A 23,470-nucleotide genomic window follows, 5' to 3' on the forward strand; every position below is an offset into this window, starting at 1 on the left:
TGATGTTAATAAGTGCATCAATGAGAGTTCAAGACTGCAATATTATATAGTTATACATTGAATTGTATTGATTCAAATTGGATTAAATGAATTAAACTACACAGATTCAGTTTTGAGTAATAATAACGATAAAATGTCTTAGTATCCTGGTTTTTAAAAATTGTAATTGGTTTTTTTTAGGGCTGAGCCAAAAGTCTGAATTTTCGAGCCTTGAGAGGGGCAAAAAGGTCCAAAGCCAGAAAGTGATTTGGTGTTGGGGAGAGGTCAGTGAAATTGGCCAAAACATTTGTGGGGAGCTTACTCCTGGATAGTGGATGGCCAGCAATTATTGTGTGTGTGTGTTTTTCTTCTCTGCTGCCTGTTTAGAACTGGTGGCCAAGCTCTTTTCAGTGGCTGCCATCTGGGACCTACCATTTCCCACCCAGAATGCCCTGGATGTATCATTCTATAGCATTCTGAGGGGAAATGGCAGCCATCAATGGAAGCTGCCATGTTTTACTAGACATTTCTGGAACACTATGCCTAGGGCATTCGTGGTGGAGGGAACAGGATAGAAATGACAGGTTTGCCCCAACCCCTGAAATTCACCCAACCCCCAAACCAAACTTCACCAAAATGCTCTATATTTTATCACCTACAAATATGGCAGCAAAAATGGGAGGCATTTTGGCTAATGCCCCACATTTGGAGGTTTGATGGGTAGTTACTGGGGACAAGGTCTTCTCAGTTGTCGGCCCCCACCTTTGGAACTCTTTCCCAAGTGAGGCTTGTCTTTTTTCATCACCAGGGCTTTAAAAAAATCCCCAGGCCTTTTAAAACCTTGGTTGAATTTGGTTTTATCTGCTACTGTGATTTAATACTTTTACTGTCCCTGCTTTTATAAATTACTGTGGTTGTAAATTGATCCTTTATTTTATTATTTTAATGGTTTTTATTTTTCTAGCCTGTCTCAAAGCAATGGTAAAGGATGCATAAATTTACTGCTATATTTCATAGCATAATAAAAATGATTAAAGACTAGTGATAGGTGAACTCTCATTAACTTTCATTTATTTCCACTTACTTTTTGCAGCCTATCCAGTCTGCAAATGCTCGAAAAAAAAACCTCCTGATCTTCTGAAGTGCTTGCAAGGAAAGGTTGCAAAAAGTGCATGGATGAGGCAGTTCACCCCATCACCATCTTGCAGCTATAATGGACTATACTCGGGACAGAGTATTCATTGAGAATGCTAATTTCTCCTTTGCAAAAAAGAACCCAAAGCAGCTTATACAATACAAAAACATAAAAAAGAATAACTAATCATTAAAATATATTAACAAATTAAAAGGAGTGCAAACACAAAAAGGAAACAGAGGATGCAATCCTATGCGTGTTTTGACAGAAAAAAGTCCTACAGCATGGCTGGCTGGGCTGGGGAATGCTGGGAGTTGGACTTTTCTCCGTCTAAACACCCATAGGAATGCACCCTAACTGTCAATAAATAAAATGATAGAGGCAAATGCATTTTTAAAGATTCATGTCTTTCCTTGGCAGTGGAACACAGATATAGAGGAACATAACCTAGTAGACAGGTTTATATGGGAGGACAGTCCTTCTAGTAATCAGCACAAGTTTGATTTTACCAGGAATGGAAGCACCTGCTGCACCAGCAAAACCTGAACAAAAAACACTTCTAGCCACAGCTGACATTTGAGCATCTAATAATAAGGCCAGTTCCAGGAGAACACTCAAGCTAGGCTAAGAACTTGATCTTTTAAGGGAGCGCAAGCCCATCCCGATCAGGCTCTGGTGCACTTCTGTCTTGTCCAGATTTAATTTCAGTTTGTTCATCTTCATCTAATCCCTCACTGATTCTAAACACTGATTCAGAACCTCCATGGCCTTCCCAGAATGTGATGGAAAGGAGATATAGAGCTGAATATAATCAGCATAGTGATGAAAACCCACTCCTTATCCCTGCATGATCTCTCCCAGCACATTCATGTAGATATGGAGAAGCATAGGGGATAAAATCAAACCCTGTGGGGTCCCATAAACCAATGGCCAAGGGGTTGACTATGAATCCCCTATCACCACCTTATGAAACCTAGTCAGTACATAGTCTCTCCATGTTTCCAGAGAGGGAAGGGGAGATACTCTGAAGCCATGTTTTGTTTTTGTTTTTAGAATGCTTTACACACCTTAGGGTGCTTGGGTGGGATGGGTTGTGATGGGATGGAGGAGGTTTAGGAGTCTTGTTGTGAGAAATCAGCTTACCTTCATTGGCAGGTCCACCCTGGCTCACCAGTGTGTCATGCCTTGTCATTGCAGCCCCGGTTGCAGCAGTGGAATTGGTGTTTCTGGTGGGTACCTGAAATTCTGAGGCAGAGTATGTGTAAAAGTTCTGAGAATACAAGTTTTATCCTTTTGCTCTTCCTATTTTGCTTAGACTTGGCTTTCATTGTTTGTTGCATAATGCTCCCTTTGTCCTAAGTGCCCTATTACCAAAGTTCTCCATTATCAAGTACCTGTTTGTGGGTTCACCGTTCAGACATGGGAGGGGAGTGACTTGGCCCAGCATTTAACATCTTGATATTTGAATTATGCTTCTTTGCAGAGGGTTAAACCAACGTTGCACAAGTGGACTTCTGCTTGTGCAGTGGGAGTTACCCTTCTCTCCCCCCCACCCCGATCTTCTCCAGAGGATACCCTGACCCTCTGGAGCACATCTGAAGGGTGTGCAGGGTGCTGCAGGGGTGTTGGAGTAATTTGATCTGCTAGTGGTGTCTATTCCAGTGGAGGAAGAACAGTATTGGATACAACCCTGAGTCTTGTTTGTTCCTGATCTTGTGCTGTGATTTGCTCCTGGGTTAGTTTGGATCCTGTCCTTTATGGCTGAAGAGGGGCAGAGTCAGTCAGGCTCTCCATTAAATCTCATTGTTGCAAGTTTACTTATGACAATTATGTTGCTGTTGTAACTATACTGGCAGGGGAAGATGGGCCTAATACTGGAGGAGAATAGGATACCAAATAACTGGCTGCTCCTTTCTGCCCCAACACCTCCCTTTCCAGCTCTTACACTGTCATAGTTATGGCAGCATAACAATTATGCTGACTTATATTTATGAAGGTGTAATCACATCACAATGCATCATAGCTACTCCAACGTCACTTGAAGTTACACCAGCATAAAGGGTGTAGTTGCCTATCCTTGTGCAGTTACTTCAACTCAATGATAGGATTGCACCATAAGTAGTTTAACACTTCTAAATGTAAGGGTTTCAAGAGATGGGGGATCCAATCATGGACGTACGTCTCATCTAGTTATATGCTTGTATTAATAGGGCATGGACAGTGAACACTGAAATGGAAGAGAAACTGAAATTACTTGGGATCTCATCTAACAGTTTTTAAAAGTAGTTCCAATATGGTCAGTTTATCTGCTACTTTTTTATGCAGTTGTCCATCTTTGTATTCTCCACAATTATCTTGACTGTAATGGCCACAGTCTTCAAAGAATAAATTGTACCACTCCAGATAGCAAATAGGAGGGGTCACATGTTTGAATGCTCTACCACATTAAAAACAAACAAACTATAGGAACATAGGAAGTTGCCTTCTTCCAGGGGGGATCTTCATGGCAATGGAATGAGAAGCACATTGGAGTATTACCCAGATTTTCATGGCATCAGCTTTGATCCATCAGGGACACACAAGGCAAGATAAGCCAAGTGTACTGTACCTTTAAAATCTGGTTTTCTGGCATCACACAGCGCTTGAAAGGAACATACTTTCTTGGGGGGGGGGAGTTGAACTGAGTGTCATCAAACTGGCAGGGGCTGCTCAACAGAGGCTTGGTTCCCACCCCTGTCCCCCCCCCCCAGCTACTACATTATTATGAATGGAGAGCAACTAATTTTCCCCGTATGTGCAGATTTCCCTGAAGAAGCTAAAATCCCCAGTTCTCAATTGCAACATCTGAAGGCTCCCCCTGAGAGCTTCCCCCACTCCAATTTTGCCCCATTCCAGCAATCTGCCATGGAGTTATTACTCCCACCCCATTTTTCTCCATGTGTGTACTTTTGCCTTGAGAAGCCAAAATCCCCAATTCTTAAGTGCAGCATCTGAAGCCACCTCCCCAAGAGCAGCTCCATTCCATGCCCCATTCCAGCACTCTGCCTCAGAGTTATTGCTTCCACCACCACCACCCACTTTCTCCTCCCTGCTCACAATGAGAAGCTCCTGTAAACCTGAAAGACCATTACTGTGATAAAGTGGAGAAGGGGCTTTACATAACAACAGAGAAACTGCAGAACATCAAAGAAGCACAGCACCATAATTAGGGATGTCAGAGAATTCCGCCACGGATCTTGGGGAGGCCAAATGCCAGCGCATTCGGCCCCCCGAAATCGGTGGCGGAATGGTCTGCCCCCCCCCGGGACGGGACTTACCTTGGGCGGATCTTCCTGGTGGCGGCGGCGGCTCTGGCGGCGGTTCGGCGGCAGTTCGGCAACGGCTCCAGCGGCCGGTCCTCCAACCGGCTGCCGCCACCGCCATTTCCAGTTAAAAAAACAAAAAAAGTGATAGGCTACATAAAGATTTACGTAGCCTATCATGGCTAGATTTTTAAAAAACACCGTGATAGGCTACGTAAATGTTTACGTAGCTTATCACAGCTGATTTAAAAGAAAAAAAAATGTGCGTACGCAAATGGCGGCGCCCATGGGCACCGCCATTTGCTTTCCTTATTTTGGCACGTCTTAGTGTATGTAAATATTTACGTAGACTAAGACGGCGAAAATAAAGGGAATGCAAATAGCGTAGACGCTACGCTATTTGTGTTCCCCTTATTTTCGCCGTCTTAGTCTACGTAAATGTTTACGTAGACTAAGAAATGCCAAAATAAGGAAGGCAAATGGCAGCACCCATGGGCGCTGCCATTTGCGTATGCACGTTTTTTTTCTTTTAAATCAGCCGTGATAGGCTACGTAAACATTTATGTAGCCTATCACAGCTGACTGCAGGGACGCAAACGGCGGCGGCTACGGCCACCGCCATTTGTGTCCCTGCTAGCCAGCGGCCGGATGTCCAGCTGCTGGCAGAGCTGGCCGGCGGCTCCGCAGAATCCCTGCGGAGCGGAGCCGGCCGGCCAGAATTCAGGAGGGAGGGACGGAGCGCCTCCCCCCCAGGCCAGAATTTCGGGGGGAGGGACGGAGCACCTCCCCTCCACCACGAATGTCACCCTTCGAAAAGGTAAGTGACTTTTGTACATCCCTAACCATAATAGCGATTTAAGAGCGCATCGGAGACATGAAAAAGCGCTTTAGGGTGAGTTACTAAAGTTAGCCTTTAACTCTTTCACTGCAGGGGAGTGAGACTTATTTCTTACTTCTGAGTAAACATGCACAGAAGGGGGGTGTTATGTTAAAGATTAAAAGCAGGCTCCCTAAGGTGAATGAGCATCCCCACTACTGCAATAATGTGCGGGGTCGCTGCTGCACTCCTGGGGATTTTCTCAATGGCAAAAACTACTTCCACTGGGGAAACAAGAGGGAATGGGGCTTCCCACCCCTTGACCACTTCACTGCCAGGTCACAGAGGCACACCTGGGAGGTGGGGGACATGGCACACTATGGTAAAACTGCCAGGGAGGCGCTTTCAGTAAAAGCATCAGAGTAAAAGGAGTTTCAGAAAATGCAGCTTTTCAAGAGGGAAGTGGCTGGTTGGCCGTGGATTGGTGATGATGTCATGTGTCACAAAGGAACTTGGACTGTGCTAACTTTGCACTAAATTGCTCATGAAGATAATCCCCAGGTCAGACCATTTGTCCATCTGGCCCAGTAGGGAAGGGATGGAGCTCAGTAGCAGAGTACATGCTTTTCATGCAAAAGGTCCCAGGTTCAATCTCTGGCATCTCCAGGTAGGGCTGGGGAAGTCCCCTGATTGAAACCCTGGCGAACTGCTGCCAATCAGTGTAGACAATAATGGGGTGGATGGAGGAATGGTCTGACAGTGCAAGGCAGCTTCCTTTGTTCCAATATTGTCAACTTTGACTGGCAGCAACTTTTCAGGATCTTGAGCAGGGGTATTTCCCATCCCTCATCTACCTCATCCTTTTAACTTAAAATGCCAGGGATTGAACATGAGGAGCTTTTGCATGCAAAGCTTGTGCTCTAGCATTGAGCGGTGGTCACTCCTTTTGCACAAGCAAAGCTAACATGAACGAGAGAATGGTTTTACCCCAGCATCTACTTTACTTGTTAGAGTTCCATGTGCAGGGTATCCATTATTTGAGAGAGCCTTCAAAGATGTGATCCTGCACCTGCAGCCAGGAATAGTACCATCCTAGAAGGTTTGTACAATGTGTTACTTCTGCACATTTGAATTAAGGGTTCTGTGTTAACAGAGAGGGTCCTTACTGCCCTGAACTGCCACTAGGAAAGCTTCCATCATGAATCTACCTTATGCTGAAGAGTTGTTGTTATTATTGTTATTCCTGAAATGAAAACTGCTAAAACAGAGAGCATTGTTCCATCAGAAGGTGGCAGAAGTAAAATAGGCATGTGTTGGCATTTTTACTTGGTACAAGGGTTCTAAGTGAGAAAGCAATTCAAATAAATTAAATTTCACTTCTCAAAGTATTTCCTCTTAAAGTGTTAGTTCCACACTATGATCAGTAAGAATCTTTCTAGCTTGATCTGGTCACTTTGACTTGGTATATTACTGAAGCTTGATCTGAAATTAATGCTCCTGAATGATACCACTTTGTGATGTACATTTGAACTACTCCTCATGCTAGATCGTGTCATTTTTCCAAGAAAGCAAGTTGAGGATATAGGCTAGGGGTCCCCAAAGTGGCACCCATGCACCCCTCTACGAGCACGCACAAAGGCATCTCCAAAGTGATGCCCTTGGGCACCTGAATTTTATTCTCATTTTTTTTTAGGATACGTACATGGATTTGTATGAAATGCATAGAACTTTCTAGCAATTATACACAGGCTTCAACAAAAGTGGACCAAATATCCAAAAGTATCCATTTGAAGATGGTGTCTATATGCCACATTCAAATAGTGAAAGTGTTGTAAGGACTTCAATCCATTGCATTATAGGAGATGAATGTTTATGCTTCCAATATTGTAATATCAGACTTTTACCTGTCAAAAGGGCACAGATAATCCATTCATGCTGACCATTTAATTTCCATGAAGCAGGTAAATAATTTAAAAGCGCATGTATATCAGTGAATATTAAAGACTGTTCCAGTACAAAATTTATCTGTGTGATAACCTCCCCTCAAAAAGAAGCAGCTACTGGACATTGCCAACTTGTTCAAAAGAAGCATTCACTGTGTTGCACTGCCAGCAATTAGCTAAATTAGACAATCCCTTATTAAAGAAATGTTGCAGTGTCCAATAGAACCTTCACAAACATTTTTGCTGAATAAAATGCAGCCTAGGATTCATAGCCGCGTCGGATAGATGTCCAAGTGGAGACCACTGACTCGGCATTTTGTGGTGGTTGCCCACAGCAGTTTCTCAAATTCCCAGATGTGTGCACAGGTCCAAAAAGGTTGGGGACCCCTGATATAGGCAATGTGAGTTACTTCCTTCTTTCTCCTTGGATCTGAATCCATTCTTCCATTCTCTGAGTAGCCCTGTTTCTTCTGGTTGAGAAAGGGTGTAATAAAGAACAGTTGATGGAAGGGAGCAGAGTGAGATTTATCCAAAAACAAAAACCCCATGTCGTTTGAGCCATAGTTAGCCTGTTATCAAAGTAACTACATATACTGGCACACTAAGATTGTGGTGTTTGTGAAGTTTCTGGGAATTAATACAACAAAGCAATAACCCAAGTATTTGATTAGGATTTTTCAGATTTTTGTTTTGTAGTGTGATATCTGATTTTAATTTTTCTCAAACTAAAGATCCCACTGAAATGTTTAGATATGCTGCACCTTTTAAGGGGCAAGAATCAAGAAGTATTCAAAAGGCAGCAGGTGATGTTGGAGAGTTACTGAGTCGTCTTCAGTATATTTTGTATAGATAGTAGCAAATAATCAGGATTTACAGAAAATAACAACCATCATCATTTTTATAGTCCTTATTTGTCTTCATGGGATCTCTTTCAGTGGAATAAAGGACTACTGATGGACTTTAAAGCTAGCAACCCATCTGCTAGCTACCATTGCTGTTTCAGGATTCTCAACCCCCCCCCCAAAAAAAATCAAAATCAAATGAGAGCTAACAATCCCACCAACTTACCTTTACCTAATTTTCACTGTTGTAACCTAAGTTTCCACGGAAACAGGGTTGAAAAAGCTGCCAGTTGCCAGCAGGCAGCCAGCAGCTGAGAGTGAGAACTCTCCTTTGTCACTTTCCACTAGTGGATGCATGCTGAGCCCTAAAAGTGCCAGTTTGCAAAGCCACCTAGGTTTCTAAAATTTGCACCCCCTTTATAGTTTAAATGATGTCTGTGTGTGTGTGTGTGTGTGTACACACACACACACACACACACACACATACACACATATATGCATGCATGCATTGGAGAGGTGATTAAATTAACCTACTGTTTTTCGCCCTTGGATTGGGACAATACATTCCAGGAGAGTAAATTGGAAAATGAGTTCTGCTGTATTATTTTGTTAGTCATATATTCTACACAATCGTAAGTATCAGTAGCCTATCAGATATTTTAAAAATTACATTCTACACCTTTATACAGGTACTTGTATGTATGTTTATACAAAAAAGGTGCAGTGACGCTGTTTTTACAGCAGCTTTTTTGTCTTCCATGTATATGACACATGTTGTCAAACAATAAGAACCACCCTCCCAAAGAGGATACCGTAAGTAATTCATAAACATAAATCACAGCGTATGGCTCTTGCAGATGACTTTTAACAAGGAATAGCTTGTTGCCAATGGAAGAATTAACAGTCACAAAACTGAAATAAACGTTTACAAACTGACAAATATATCTCTGTCTTTATGTATTGCTATGACTGGAAGTAGAACATAAGTTACCTACTTTTATAATGAGCAAAACAATGAGAAAAGAGAACAGATTCTGTAAGAAAAAGCAATGTCAACAGCAGGATGCACTTTGGTATTCATTATATATGCTTTTCATAATTTCTGGTTCTTATTATGCATGATAGATAGATAGACAGATAGACAGAGATATGCATTCTAAACTTACATATCTTAAATAAATTACACACTTGGACTAGAACAAATGTTGACAGTGTCAGCACCAGTGTATTTTGAAGACTGTCTAAGGCAACATAGTTGGCATGGAAGTTAAGCTTGGGCATTTTTTTACCTTTTCCCTCCTCCATTCAAGCAAAAGGAAATAGTTGCTTCATCAATGAGAAACTCAACTGACTTGTCTGCCAGATACAACAAAAAGGCAAGGAGGCAATGCCCTTTCAGTTTGTAAATGTGTATTGCAGTTATAAGCCACACTTTTATTTCACTAAATTCCTGTTCAATTAATATACAGGTGTAAGGGGCCAAAACCTATAGGCCTATTGTATGTATTAGTATTTAATGATCCACTTATGAAAATCTTTTTATCTGCCTTTGTCTATATAAATATATAATTCCCTTGCTTCAAGATCTGGACAATAAAAGAGATTTCTAGAAATATTTATGTTTTTTTATAATTATCTGTATGTACTTTTAACAAGATCATACTTCACATCTTATGACAAATAATGTGAATGCTTTTCTTTTTTTAAAAAAATGCAAAAGATGAAAACATGTAAGTCTAATTTTAAAAATCTTCTTTCTCTCTCTAGCATTTTACGATGGGATAATGAGACAGATGTCCCTCAACTGGAAGGACATTTTGACATTATTATGTGTGCTGACTGGTAAGTACATAAAAATCATAAAACTCATGTTAGAAAAAATAGCTTTGCTGGAGTAATTGTACTTTGCTGCTTGCTGATGGCTAAGCAAAGTCAACAAATGAAGCACAAAGCCACCTTAACCTCAACAAATTAATATTCATCTCCATGTGACAGTTATAAGGTAGTCTTCTATCACACAGTAACTTCTACCACATTATTTCCCAAAGATTGATTTTGAGAAGCATTTCCATTTTCTGGAATTGCCTCTGTTTCATGCTTGACGTATCAGTAAATGGACGACTTAGGCAAATTGCAAATAATTATGGCTCAGTGAGGAACAGTCTGGAGAAAAGGGAGTTTATCAACACAAACAGCTCAATTAGCTTACTTCTTAGGAAAGATCTGACTATTGATATAAGCGGATATATATTCTGTGTTCCTCAGTAAATCTTTGGGAAATATTTCTACCCTGTTTCTTAAATCTGACAAACAGCAGAAATAATATTCATCATCTGAGTGACACTGAGATGTTAGAATTAATACCAAATTAATTGTAGTAAAAGAAATCAAAGAAAAACACACACACCTTTGATTGACTGACATGTTACAGAATAAAGTTCTGCTGTATATATTCTAAGTAGATTTGGTTGCTGGTATAAATGACTTTTAATTCTGCTGACTCACATAATTGCATACATTTCACAATAATTTCCATGAGATTTCAAATTGTGCTTTAAAGACATTTTTTGCATAAGTATAATTTCATATAAACATACAAACTCAGCTATGCTTAGCTGTTTATTATCATATGAGGGGTATAATTCAGATCTGTGACAATCAATATGAATTTGGCTATTAACTTCAATAGGATGCAGATAGCATTCAAGATAAGAGAAGGTATACATAATAATTATGCAGGTCTTTAAAAAATTAAAAAAAATATTCCACAGGATAGTTCAATCTAAATGATTTCTGAATCTAAAGAATTAAATGAAGGAATAACTACCCATTGTGTTTTTTAAATGTTAAACTAACTCATGAGCTGTAGATACATATATTTTATTACTTGAAAATGCTTCCCTTAATAAAATATTTCTGATTCTGTATAATGCCTTCTAAGAAGTATTCCTTTTTCCTTTCTTTTCTTCTTTTATGACTTACCAATGAATAAAATAGGTTTTCTTTTCCCATTCCATGGCATTTCAGAAAAGTTCTTTGTTCCCAAAAAGGACAGACATGGGTTTCTAACTAATCGCTGATAATGTGCCTCAGAGATGCATCATCTGATTAAAATAAGGAGCTAAACTACACCATATGATTTCAGCAAGTAATTTAGTAAATGCCTTCCTCACCAAATATTAGAATGGATACTCCAGGTTTCATTGCACAGATGAAGTTAATGCTGGACAGGATTAGATCAGATTAAGTATGAAAGTCAGATCAGAGTGCTGGCGGACATGAGCAGGAGGGCAGCAGCCTTCTTGGAAGCTTAGACAAGGCTCGCATATGGATGTTCTTCAGATTATGTGGGTGAAGCAAGGTCTTGCCAAGAGATTTAGAATTAAATTTGTTCTTCACACAAATATCGAACAACCTGGCCATGCCTTCTCTTACATTCCTAATACTCACACCATGTCATCCTATTTGTACTGTAGAGAATACCAGAGGGAGGAAGATTCAAGTTGAGTCCCCCACCCACTGCCCCTGTATTATTTTTGTCTAATTTTTTTCTTCTCCTGTGGGTAAATTGTTGGGCGTGCAGGTAGATTTATTGTTGTCTCATTAGAAAATAAAGGATTTTGCTTAATTAATACACATTCACTCACTGGACATGAAATGTTATATTGGTTCCATTTTCACTGAACCAAAATAAACAGAAAGCAGATTTATTAAATATTTTCTGGAAAATGTCAAATGAAGGTGAAGTGCAATATACATTTTTTAAAATACACAAAGTACAGATATTTTGTTGGACCATGGTACGATGCAAGTGTTTGTTTAATAAGCAAAACACCACATTTTTTAAAATTGATTTGGAAATGGTTTACAGTGTGATACCCTTTCTGATCTACATTATAATATATTCTGCATTTTTTCTATATGTATTTTCTTTCAAAATAAAGAATCATGTTGGGTGATACTTTAGCTCTGAATATTTGTAGTGAAGAAGTTCCATAAATGTGCTGAGATAAAAACAAAATAGATATGATGGGTTAGCAACATCAGTTTAACAACATTATCCAGATCACTGTCTGTCATTAAAATCTGGAATTAGAATAAAGCAGAAATATTAAGTAAAATAACAAAGTTGTATAGCACTATTTCCAGAAAACGTGGCATTGTGTGATTCTCTGAATAGCTAACCATTGGCACTTATTGATCCCATTTACAAGAAAACCAACTCTATTCATAAACATATTTCAAACTCATACTGAGATTCAGCTAAAAATATACATGATTACAATGAGCAGTGCTATGTTAAAACTCTTAAATCATCCATGTGTTTACATTCAGTCATTCAAACACCTTGTGTGCAGGGGTGGAGAATACAATAATGGAATGTATTACTACATATCTAAATGTAATAGATCACTTAGGTTATAAAATAAATAAGAGGCAAGTGGAAATAGCTGGGCATTAGTGAGCCATTGGAAATCATGAGGTGGGTGGTGACAATTAAAACGATTTCGTAGTGAAGCAATGTCTGAATAGAGATTTTTATGGCAAGTGTAAAGCAGTATTAAATTCCAGATGAAAGTACTCATATGCAGGTATTGTGTACTTACCATAAAGGGAAAACACAAAGTAGGGTGAAAGGAATACTAACCTTAGGATAAATTCACACGTTCACTTTAAAAGAGAGCAAACACCACAAAAGCATATGGTCTCTCCAACTGTTAGATAAGGGATGGTAATTGGAAGCAAATTATCCTTTTTAACAGCCTCACACAATTCATTTATTAAGTTGTAGCCACAAACAAACCATGACAAAACTAGACCTAACATACGAATTTGCGCATACACCTCAACCTATGGATTGACTGAACCGTAGCAGCCCAAGCAATGACCTGCATCACTGCAGCTGTGGCATGATTATATGCCTGGAATTGGGAAAGTGTTCACTGGCTCTGCTCTGCTTATTAGAGAGCCCCATTTTCTTCCCTTTGTGGTTATGGCAAGTGTAAGTTTGCATCAGCCTCTGCAGTTCCTATGGGCCATAGAATCTTGACAGATCCATGTACAGAGGGAGCAGGATTGTCACAGTGGCCCTTTTTGCACCAGAGCTGTGCCACACAATACTAACCAGGTAGCTGCTGTGGAACTGCTGGGAAGTAGCCCAGTGAGCCCAAAGGAGCAGGCACATAGTGCTATTTTTGACAAGTTAGTACAAGATTTTGTGTATAAACAATTGTCCTTAGCAGTGCATTACAATTGCTGCTTCCATGTAACACCCAGTATGCTGGTTTCTCAGAATAGGATTGCAAGTGTCTTCATGGCTGTGATGGATGCAACTGAGGAGCTTTTTTAAGATGGAGGAGAGCAGTAGACATTAGGGTCAGCTTCAAAGCTATTACAAACAAAAGGCAATGATACCCTGCTTTAAAAAGAACAATGTCATCTGGGTAGCAAGGAGAAATTTGTGTGGTGGTGGGATGTGGGGGAGAGATAATCAATTGGATTTTACTGAAGAAAGTGTCTCTATCGTTGATTTTTGTATGGATGGCAGGTACCCATTTATTTCAGGCATCAGTTCATCCATACTGATACATGTGGCTACAGGACTGGCATATGTGAATCCCATTTCTGATTTGCTTTCAAAGCTCTCATTGAAATCGGCACCAACTGCATATTGTCTAGGTATGCATGACAGACTGCATCACCAAGACTGTGTACAGGACCTTGTTGAGTTTTAGAATAATCACCTATTCATTTAATTTTAGTTTTCCTATTCATTTTCAGTTTCTATGAAAATCTGATGGTCTGGAAGTAAGCCCCCCCCCCCTCCAATAAATGTGTTTCAGTGCATGACAGCTTTTCTATTTACTGAAGCTGTGCAAAACTGTAAATGGCAATGAAGAGTGAACAACTGGAATTCATGTCTGAAACACCAGCCATAAAATGTGATATTTGGCTGTCACATTACATGCAAAATAAGAAGATTTGACATGATAGTTTATAAAATATAAACATGTATCCATGCTTCAGAGATGCTTGTAATAGTTCACAGACACTACTTCGAGTATGTGGGATTCAATGTGGAGTGTCATATTCCTCCCCGCTCCTGTCTCTCCCTTTTCTGGAATGCCTGCCTGTACAGTTTAAGTGGACAACTGGCATATCTCCTCCAGATGCCCTTCCATATATACCTATATGGCACTGTCTCAGTAATCTTCATGCACCTTTTACTTGGAGGATATATAGAGTTGCACAGATTCTGTAGAGCCACTGGAGAAGCCATTTTGACATTCTTAAAGCAACCTGTTCAGCTGATGTGTCTCTTGCATGAGTGAGAACAGATGCCTCTGGGAAGGCCACAAGCAGGACATGAAGAAACAGTGCTCTCCTGTTGTTGTTCCCCAGCAATTGGTAATTGAGAGAGTGCCTCTATTCCAGGTTTTAAAACTTTGGGTCATATCGGAATCCTGTGGTTAAAGGTGGGTGGGAGAAGACAAAATTTTCATGTCTTTGTTAAGTAAGAGCTTGAGGAGATGGCAGCTTCCCTGCAGCTGATGGTACACTTAATCAGAAGTAAAGGATGAGGTTCTGCAAGTAAAAGATGCCCCTAAGTGCAGTGAAACAGTTGCTGTTTTGAACTATATCATTTTATTAGTCTTCTATCTTCCGTTTTGGCTAGCAGGGATCAATGTGGGGATTAGTACAGTACCCATGCCGATTGCAGTATTCAGCATGCTAAAGGTTGACACTTGGAAAACTCTACATCTGAATGCAACTCAGGTTCCTGAGAACTGAAGGTAGTGGCTGTTCGCCTACATGCAAATTGTTTGCGAACTCAGCCTTCTCCAATTGAGATTGAGATCTGTATCTCAAGGTCTGGTATTAAGAAGTGACACCGATAGGCATCCTGGTTGGTAGTAGAATTATAGGAGCTAGGAAAGTGGTGGTCATGCTTAATGAACAACATGCTCTGCCTTAGCAAGACTTCCACAACAGGTTGGTAGCAAGCTGATAACATGGGATCTGCTGCTAGTCGTATTGTACTCCCTAGATAAAATATAGTGGAATTCTGTTTCAAAAAATGAGATTAAAAAAACATTAGAAGGAGGACCCCTCCCCCAATACCAAATCTGACAGCTACAAGGAGCAGGGTCTTTTTAGTGGTGATCCCCTGCAGTATAAAATTGGCTGCTTAGAAAGGCAAATGTGAGCCCCCACCCCTGATCAAAGATGACGACTACAACTACTACTACTTTTATTGTGCAAGGGCTTTGAGATGGCTAGCAAAATAACGTATTCTGCTGCTGCTGTGTCTGTTTTTATCCATTGTTCTCCCCCTGTGTGTTATGTTGTTTTAAATCTGTTTTAATTGTACTCTATATTAAACATTTATGGAGGGATAAAAGTTGGCACAGAATTTTTTTGATATAAACAAATTCCACTAAAACTCTTTCTAAATTGGGGGCAGGGGGCAGGGCTCTGTTCTGGTATTCATTTGTCCTTCATAAAGAGCATGTGAAATGCTACCCTTGTATATTGTATTAATCCTGATTTCTGATATCCCAGCTACTTAAATAAAAGCTGCTAATCATTGACTATTCATTCTTGTTGTATAGCAAAATGTTTCCAACTGACCTTTCTTGCTTGAGGTTCAGACGAAAATAGGTACAAGCATCAGAGTTTGTTTGTTTTTGCTTAAAAGTGCACGAACGGAAAGGAATTTAGACCTCAATTTCTCCTTCACAGCAATGTGTAAACATATGTAATTAGCCTTGTACTTATCTGCATTAGTATCATTAGAACTGAAACCCCTTTTTAATCTGGATTCTCTTCTCTTCTCAATGTCAGCCTGTTTCTGGACCAGTACAGAGCTAGCCTCGTGGATGCAATAAAGAGATTACTCCAACCCAATGTAAGTATGTTTCTATTTTCTCCTGAACACGGGCTTCAGAATAATTAGTCTGTGCACAATGATTGAGAGAGTAATGGAATGGCAGGATTAATGTCATGTAATACTTTAATACTTATTATGTCCAACTTCAATTGAGTCTTCTAATCTATCAGATTCCTTCCTAATCATAAACTAGGAAACTTCTTATACTTGGCCTTCTGATAAGGAACACAGTGGGTAGTAAAATAAATGAAACCGCTTCAAAGATAGTGTGAGATTATTTTTATCAAAGCATTTCTTGAGTATTTTCCTTTGATAACAATGTCTTCATATTAAAGTAAAATTCTGATACTGAAAGTTTTTATGTTGGCTTCTGTCATTTGTAATCCCTTCAATGGTAACCTTTGTCATTGTGTATTTATTTATTGCAAAGTACCATTTTTATTCCTTGCATTGCTGCTTATATTAAGTGAATAAAATCCTTAGACTGATCCGTAGCCTAAACTCTGCTGGTTTTGTTTTCCTTTTTCCCTCCCTCTCTTTTTTTTTTTACTAAATAAGCTGAGTAGTTACATATTATAAATGGAAGGATACAATAAATAAAGCAATGTATGAAAGCCATTATACATGCCAGGTTGGATGGGGAACATATAATATGATGTTTTAGGCTACTGCTCATTATAAACATAAAAACACCCGGTGCACAAAAAACCCTAATACATTTGTTTCAGACCCTCCAAAATAAACGTATCTACCATTATCTATTAAGATCTATAATTTCAATTTTGAACCTATCAGCAAAAGGTCTTCAAAGGTGGTAACAATATTTACAGACAACTTATGGAACACTTGAGCAAATAAATTGTATATGAGATATAGTAAAGTCAACCTACCCTTAAAAAAACATCCTACTCACCCCCCCACAACAAAATAAAAATGACTTAACATTGTCAAAAAAATATAAGTTTTTGGAGGAGGAGCTGAATAACCATAAATTAAAACTTTGCTTTTTGTGAAGAGAGGCACTGATGATCTCAGCCATCTGCACTTCCAGCTTCTTGTACTCGACCTTCACCAGCCAGAATGGGCATAGATCCAACTCACCTGGATAAGCTGAAAAGCCCAAACATGAGTGGTCTGTTTGTTTCAGAGAGAGTGGAGACAAGGGGGAAAGTATGGGAAGCACATTCACCCAGATGAAGCAATCCATTGCCAGGGTAGGAGCTCAGTTGTGGCCTGCAAGCACTTCTTTTGTGTTCCCATATGAATGGGAAAATTCTGCATGTACCCTTCTCTGCGTATGATGACAACTGCTCCCTGAAACACTTGGCGGCATATCCACACTACAGATGTAGGCTGCAATCCAAGTAGTCTGCCACACTTCTCTGGGAGTAAGTCCCATTTAACCCAGTCAGACTTACTTCTTAGTAAACATGCACTGTTAATCTGTTTTCTCAACAACTTGCCATACTACAGTTCCCAGGACACTTTGAAGGAAGAACGCATATAAGTTTGTACTGTAGATAGGGCCTTGATTTGCAAAGTTTTATACTGGACATCTCAGTATCTTTGGAAATCCCCTGAAGCAGTAGATTCTTGAGATCTTCTGAGCAATCCAGTGCTACCCTTGCACTAGCAGGAACAACTGCTAGTGCAATGGGAAGCTAGTGCTTGATAGCTCAACCAGAAACTAGCCCAAACTAGCACTTCTGGAATGGGGCAAGTCACTGGAGCTTGTGGAAAGAAGCTCCACTGACTTTTCCCATTCTGGAAGTGCTAGTTTGAGCTAGTTTGCAGGATTGCGCTATGAAGCACTAGCTTTCTATTACACTAGCAGTTGTTCCTGCTAGTGCGATGTGATTGGACTTGTGGACTGCCAGCATAGGACACTGCCCAGTGAGTCCTCCTAAAGCCTTTCTAGTGTGTCTTTCATCCTTGCTTTGAATCCTGAACTGTGCTTTGAGAATAAATATGATCCCAGTATTGCATTCCTCGCTGGTATCAGATACTTGGGATTACTTTTTGCCAAACAATTCTTTCTGCTATCTAGCAAAATGGATGTCAGACTGCAGGAGGACAGGATGATAGAATGATTTTCTTCACATTTAAATTCTAGCTTGAATGAGATTTTGGCCTCTATGCTTTACAACTTGTTGTTTTTCCACGTATTTGAGAATAAAGCCAAAATGCATTAGCTACATTGTATCATAAGCTCATGCTTAATTCATATTACACAGTTGCCTCTAGGTCTCCTCAAACATTTTGATTTTCCAGCATTGTCCTTTAAGTACAGATGTGTTTCTCACCATTCTCCTCCTAGATCATTAATGTTTGTGTTTTCCCTAAATGAGTTTCATTTTGCTATTGTACTCCTTTTCTTTTCTTTTTTTCTGTTCCTGTTTCAGTGTTTCTTCTAATGCCACCATTTCCCTAAATGGACAGTCTAGTGTTTGCTGTGCATTCCCTTCAGGGACAGTCTGCTGATGGTATTTGGGTTGGAGCTAGAGAAATAGTCAGGAGGCTAGAGGTGATTCCATCCCTTTTCAGATATCTCTGAATATCCAGTTCCATAGGATTCTCCTAGGAAAGTGGCATTAACAGGGAGCCAGTTGCTCTTTCAATATCAGCAATAATGGCGATTCAGAGAACTATACACCCATACCAGAATGACTAGACAAATTAAACTCAGAAACCAGATCCAGGGGAAGTGGTCAGGCCTTTTTTACCTGGAGCAGTATCTTTATATCGAACTTAACATTATCATAACAATATTACTGTAAGGTAGCGGTTTTCAAACTTCCTACCTTTAGATAATACTTTCCACATTGATTTTATCTGCCGCAGAACCAGTGGTCTTTGCAGAGGATTTGCGTGGATGTTCTAGGGCCCACTCAATGCATGGAGGGCGCTACCCAGGCCTCTTGGGCTTCAGTGATGCCTTGCATAACCTGAGAGTGTGCTTTAGAACACAGCCAGCATCCTCTGGTGGAAAATCGGTAGTGATGGCAAGCTGTATTTCTGGATATTTATTAGTTTTGCTATTGAACAATCCCAGGGCTCTTTTGAACACAGTTTGAACACCTCTGCTCTAGAGAGTTTCTCATAGATAAAGAACCATCAGAAAGAAATCCTGAGCCTTGAAGTTGCCCATCAACACCACCTAGTCAGTAAACTGAGCAAGGCACATAGATCATCTGGTCACAGTCTTGCATGCTATGGTGAGATGTACTGTATTTCTATATAAGTTACATTAATTATGGATAAATTTGCATCTATACAGATAAACTAGTATATGCAAACGTTATGCAGTTGGTGTCCTCTTTTGTCCTCTGGGTGATGCATGTCCTGTTTTTTGGCAATTCACAATTGGCCACCCTACCAGCTCCATTTTACCAGACCCCAGGTGCCCTGAGGGTCCCACAATCCCTGGAATAGGCTTTACAGGGGGTTGTAGTGGGGACTGGGTAGATAGTGGGCAGGAAAACCCTGCTGTGCAAGTGCCCTTCCACCTGCGTAAGGTTTGGATACAACCCATTGTGCATATCAATCCTAAATCTGAGGGAAATGAAACATGGATATGGCTGAATTTTCCTTGCAGCTTGAATAGCAATAACACTTCTATTGTATTTAATGCATATAACAACTATTTTAAAAAATTGTACAGACAAAATAAAATACATTTTATCACTTTTAGGAGCAAATATTCATGAAATCATGTATTTTCAGTATCTGTAAGCAAGCAGCTGCATATTCTGGACCATTTCTTCCCATTGTGAATACTTTTCCAACAAAACAGTGTGTGTGTTAATAAACATCTTGATTTTTTAAATCAGTTTTATGCTATAGGTGATTTATTTACAATTTTAAATGAAAATGTATAAATGTGCTTCTTAATTTTCTAGGGGAAAGCAATGGTTTTTGCTCCACTCAGAGGGAATACTCTAAACCAGTTTTGCAATCTAGCTGAAAAAGCTGGTTTCTCTATCCAAAGACATGAAAATTATGATGAACACATTTCAAACTTCCACTCCAAGGTTAGTTTTCTGCTCGTGTTAGATAACACTTTAATCCGCATTGCATTTTGAAGAGATCATGGTCCTTTTGGCAGGTAACCTAAATGTTTGATTAAAGTACTCTTAGGTATGCTGCTTCTAAATAGCTATTTTTTTGTATCTGATTATTCTGTGTAGAAGAACTAGCCTTTATCTTTGCATGTCTAGAAGAGCTTTATAGAAGCTACTCCTGTTTACCATTTCCTCAGAACTAATCTGTTCAATCATAAGGGTCTAATTCAAAACATTCAGATGTTTAATTTAGCTCATCTCATACACATCTATGGCAAGCAAGCACATACATTCTAAGCCAAAAGCTTGGAGCTCTTAACTCCATTAAATACTGAAATATATGGAAATAAATAGGAGATGAATGTCTAATTGTATCATATCGTGGTTCAAAATCCTTATCTAACTGCTTTATAGCTGGGTCAATTGACAACTTCAAACTGCTAAATCTCATACAGAATTTTACCGTTGTGGGGTTACATGTTGGATCTAGGCGCTACAAGATTTAGGTCAAAGTTACTTATCTGAGTGTGATTTCTAAGCTTGCTTACACAAAGCAACTGCTATCATTCGCCTCCTTTATTACATAGAGGTGCAGAGTAATATGGGACAGTGAGAAGGCTTCATAGAAAACATTTTAGGAAGTCCCTTATTTTTCCATACTACTGATCAAAGTCAAAGTTATTACTTGAGGAGAGGTTTAGTTCACTGTACAACTGACACTAAGGCCTGGACTCCACCAGAGGTGCCACTCCTCCCCCACCCTTTATCCATGTCAGTGTCCATGAAGGACTCCATGAAAGAGTTGGCTGGAGTTTCCAAGTGCCTGTGCCTGCTGCCTGTGAACAGTCCCATGCACCACATCCCATAGACAGGGGCTATGATCTATTAAGGTTACAAGAGATGTTCTGATTCTCAGCTCTTTAACATTGTATACCTAGCCCCATTTCAAACTAAGCCTTGCAAAGAGGGATATGTATGAGGCAGCAACCATAGTGCTGCAAGCATGGAAAAACACCCTAGTGCTAACATGAGTAGCTGCGTTCACAACTTCCTCTCTGACTTCTGGTCTTATAATAGAAAGCACAGGTGGCACTGAAATGGTCAACTTCCTTAACGGTATGTGTTTTCATGATGCTGTATTAATTTGGCTGCCATCATGATTGCAGGTAGGCCAGGTTCTGAGGAAATGCTAAAGCACATGGGATTTTTAGTTTATAAGAAAGCAATGGAAAAATATGATAGTGTAATGCTAGAACTTGGGTTCATCCAGTGAAATTGACTGGCAATGAATTCGGAACAGACAAAAAGGAACAACTTCTTCACACAGCACATAATACATTTATGGAATCTACTGCCACGAGATGTGGTGAGTGCCATTAGTTTAAATGGATCCGAAGGACAGGCCTATCAGTGGCAGGCATAATAACTAAAAGGAATCTCCAGATTTAGAAGCAGTTTTTTTTTTTTTAATACTAGTTGCTAGTGGGCTTTTTGGAGGCATCTAGTGGGCCTTTGTTGAAAATAGGGTGGTGGACTAAATGGCCATTTAGACTGATCCAGCAAGACTCTTTTCATGTTATGTTCAGTGATCTACCAGCTTATAGCTAGGGAGAACTCCTTCGTAGCTGTACCCCATACACACACACACACACACACACACACACACACACACTATATATATATATATATATATATATGTATGTATGTATGTATGCTAAAAGGGCTAAGGTTTGAGCTACCAATGTTGTACTTCACTGTCCTTGTGTGGCTTTAGTCTGTGCCTGTTTACCCCATGGGCTGGATCCAGACTTAGCCCTACTGAGAGTAGGCCCACTGAAATCCATAGGACTTAAGTTAGTTGCAACTAAGTTAAGTCCAATGGATTTCAGTGGATCTACTCTAGGTATGGCTAAGTCTGGATCTAATCTAGCTTAAGTCCCATTTATTTCAGTGGGTCTACTCTAAGTATAGCCAACCCATACTAAGTATGGCCAACCCATACTTAGAGTAGGACCCCCCGCAATAGGAGCTACTCTAAGTATGGCCAATCCATTCTTAGAGTAGACCCACCCCCAATAGGGGCTACATCTAAGTAAGGCCAACCCATGTATCTTGTTTCTGTGTTTAAAAGGGATGCTCTAGGAGTGGGGGTTGGCTGAGGCTGCAGGAGTTCTCTTTTTCCTAGGTGATCAACCAGGGTTGCTGGTTGCTGCAGAGATGATTGTGGAAGGGGTTTCTGGTTATTGCTCTGAAGGACTCAAGGAACATTCTGACAGTCTAAACACATAACATCTGGCTCTAGGGTACTCTCAAACATGTCCGGCCTAAAGAGGGCTTTATTCAACTTTTTCTTTATTTGATTAGTGTCAGATCCATGGTACCTGCAATGTTGGTTGGATCTTTGCCCATGACAGTTCTCTCAGCTCCCCTTCTGCTTCCTGATCTTGTCATATGTAGAGCCCGTTCCTTCTACTTCCAAGTCTCAGGGATGTGGAAGTACAGGGAATATTTTCTTGTGCTCAGCTTCCCATTTAAGGGACTCATTCCCCTTTGCAGCTTCTGTTGGAACTAGAAGCTCAAGGGAACTGGCAGTTGAGATCCAACTGTCTAGTGACATACCTCTGCCACCGCCACGTTGAGCTGCAGACATGGTTCCTTCTCTTTTTTTCTATGTTAAAGTGTCAATCAGCCCTTAAGGCAAAGGGAAGGCAGAGGGAGCTGGCACACAGCCTGACCTGGCAAAAGGCAATTGTTTCTCTTTCCTTCACCACACATTCAGCTGCTGGCTAAGTGCTGCCCTATATTAAAGACTCAAGAGGTATTTTCTGTTGAATTAAGACTGCTGGAAAAATTTGCCAAGCCCATCTCCCTATTTTGAAGCATATTTCCAGCTCTATACAATCCAAACCAAAGCAGATGAGCTGTATTACATTTCATACTGCATATACTGATAGTGGTTTTAATGTCGTTTCAGTGTTTTAACATGTTTTTATTTTTTATGTATTGATGTTTTTATTTGAATTGTTGTACACTGCCTTGGCAATATTTGTGGAAAGGCAGCATTTAAATATTATTAATAAATAATAAATAAATAAAATTAATATAGGGTATGTCACTAGACAGCAAGAAATCCTGTCTGGAGCTGTTCTGGTTTCTGTTGCCTATACTTCATTTACCTTTGACCATCTCCATGCCTTGGGATTAGGATAAAGTAATTGGGCAAGCCCCAGAGATGTGGGTTATTTGCCTGCCACCCTTTGAGATAATCCTATTTTTAAAACAACCTTGCACAATTATGCAAGAAACAACAACAGAAATCCATTGTGAATAAGGTAGAAAACAGGTTCCCCTGGAAACATGCATCCCCTTTTGTGCTAGAGGAAAACAAAGCAAAACGGAGACAATCAGATGGGCCTGCACTTATGACACACCAAACTGGACTCAACCCCCCAGTCATGTGTGGCAGCCGACTGGGGACTTGATTTACTCCTAATGTTGAT

General features: G+C 40.0%; 1 protein-coding gene across 1 annotated transcript in view; it reads left to right on the top strand.

Annotated features, from left to right (window-relative positions):
* Positions 1-23,470, top strand: part of CAMKMT (calmodulin-lysine N-methyltransferase) — a 450,591-nt gene that overhangs the window by 419,748 nt on the left and 7,373 nt on the right. Inside the window, exons 8-10 of the mRNA XM_084828963.1 lie at positions 9,786-9,860; positions 15,864-15,927; positions 19,809-19,940. Coding sequence (XP_084685089.1) covers positions 9,786-9,860; positions 15,864-15,927; positions 19,809-19,940 — 271 coding nt within the window. The remainder of the gene's footprint in view (positions 1-9,785; positions 9,861-15,863; positions 15,928-19,808; positions 19,941-23,470) is intronic.

This window comes from Heloderma suspectum, chromosome 1, assembly GCF_057233095.1.
Source record: "Heloderma suspectum isolate Gila_16-S chromosome 1, 16-S_ref, whole genome shotgun sequence".
NCBI lineage: Eukaryota > Metazoa > Chordata > Lepidosauria > Squamata > Helodermatidae > Heloderma > Heloderma suspectum.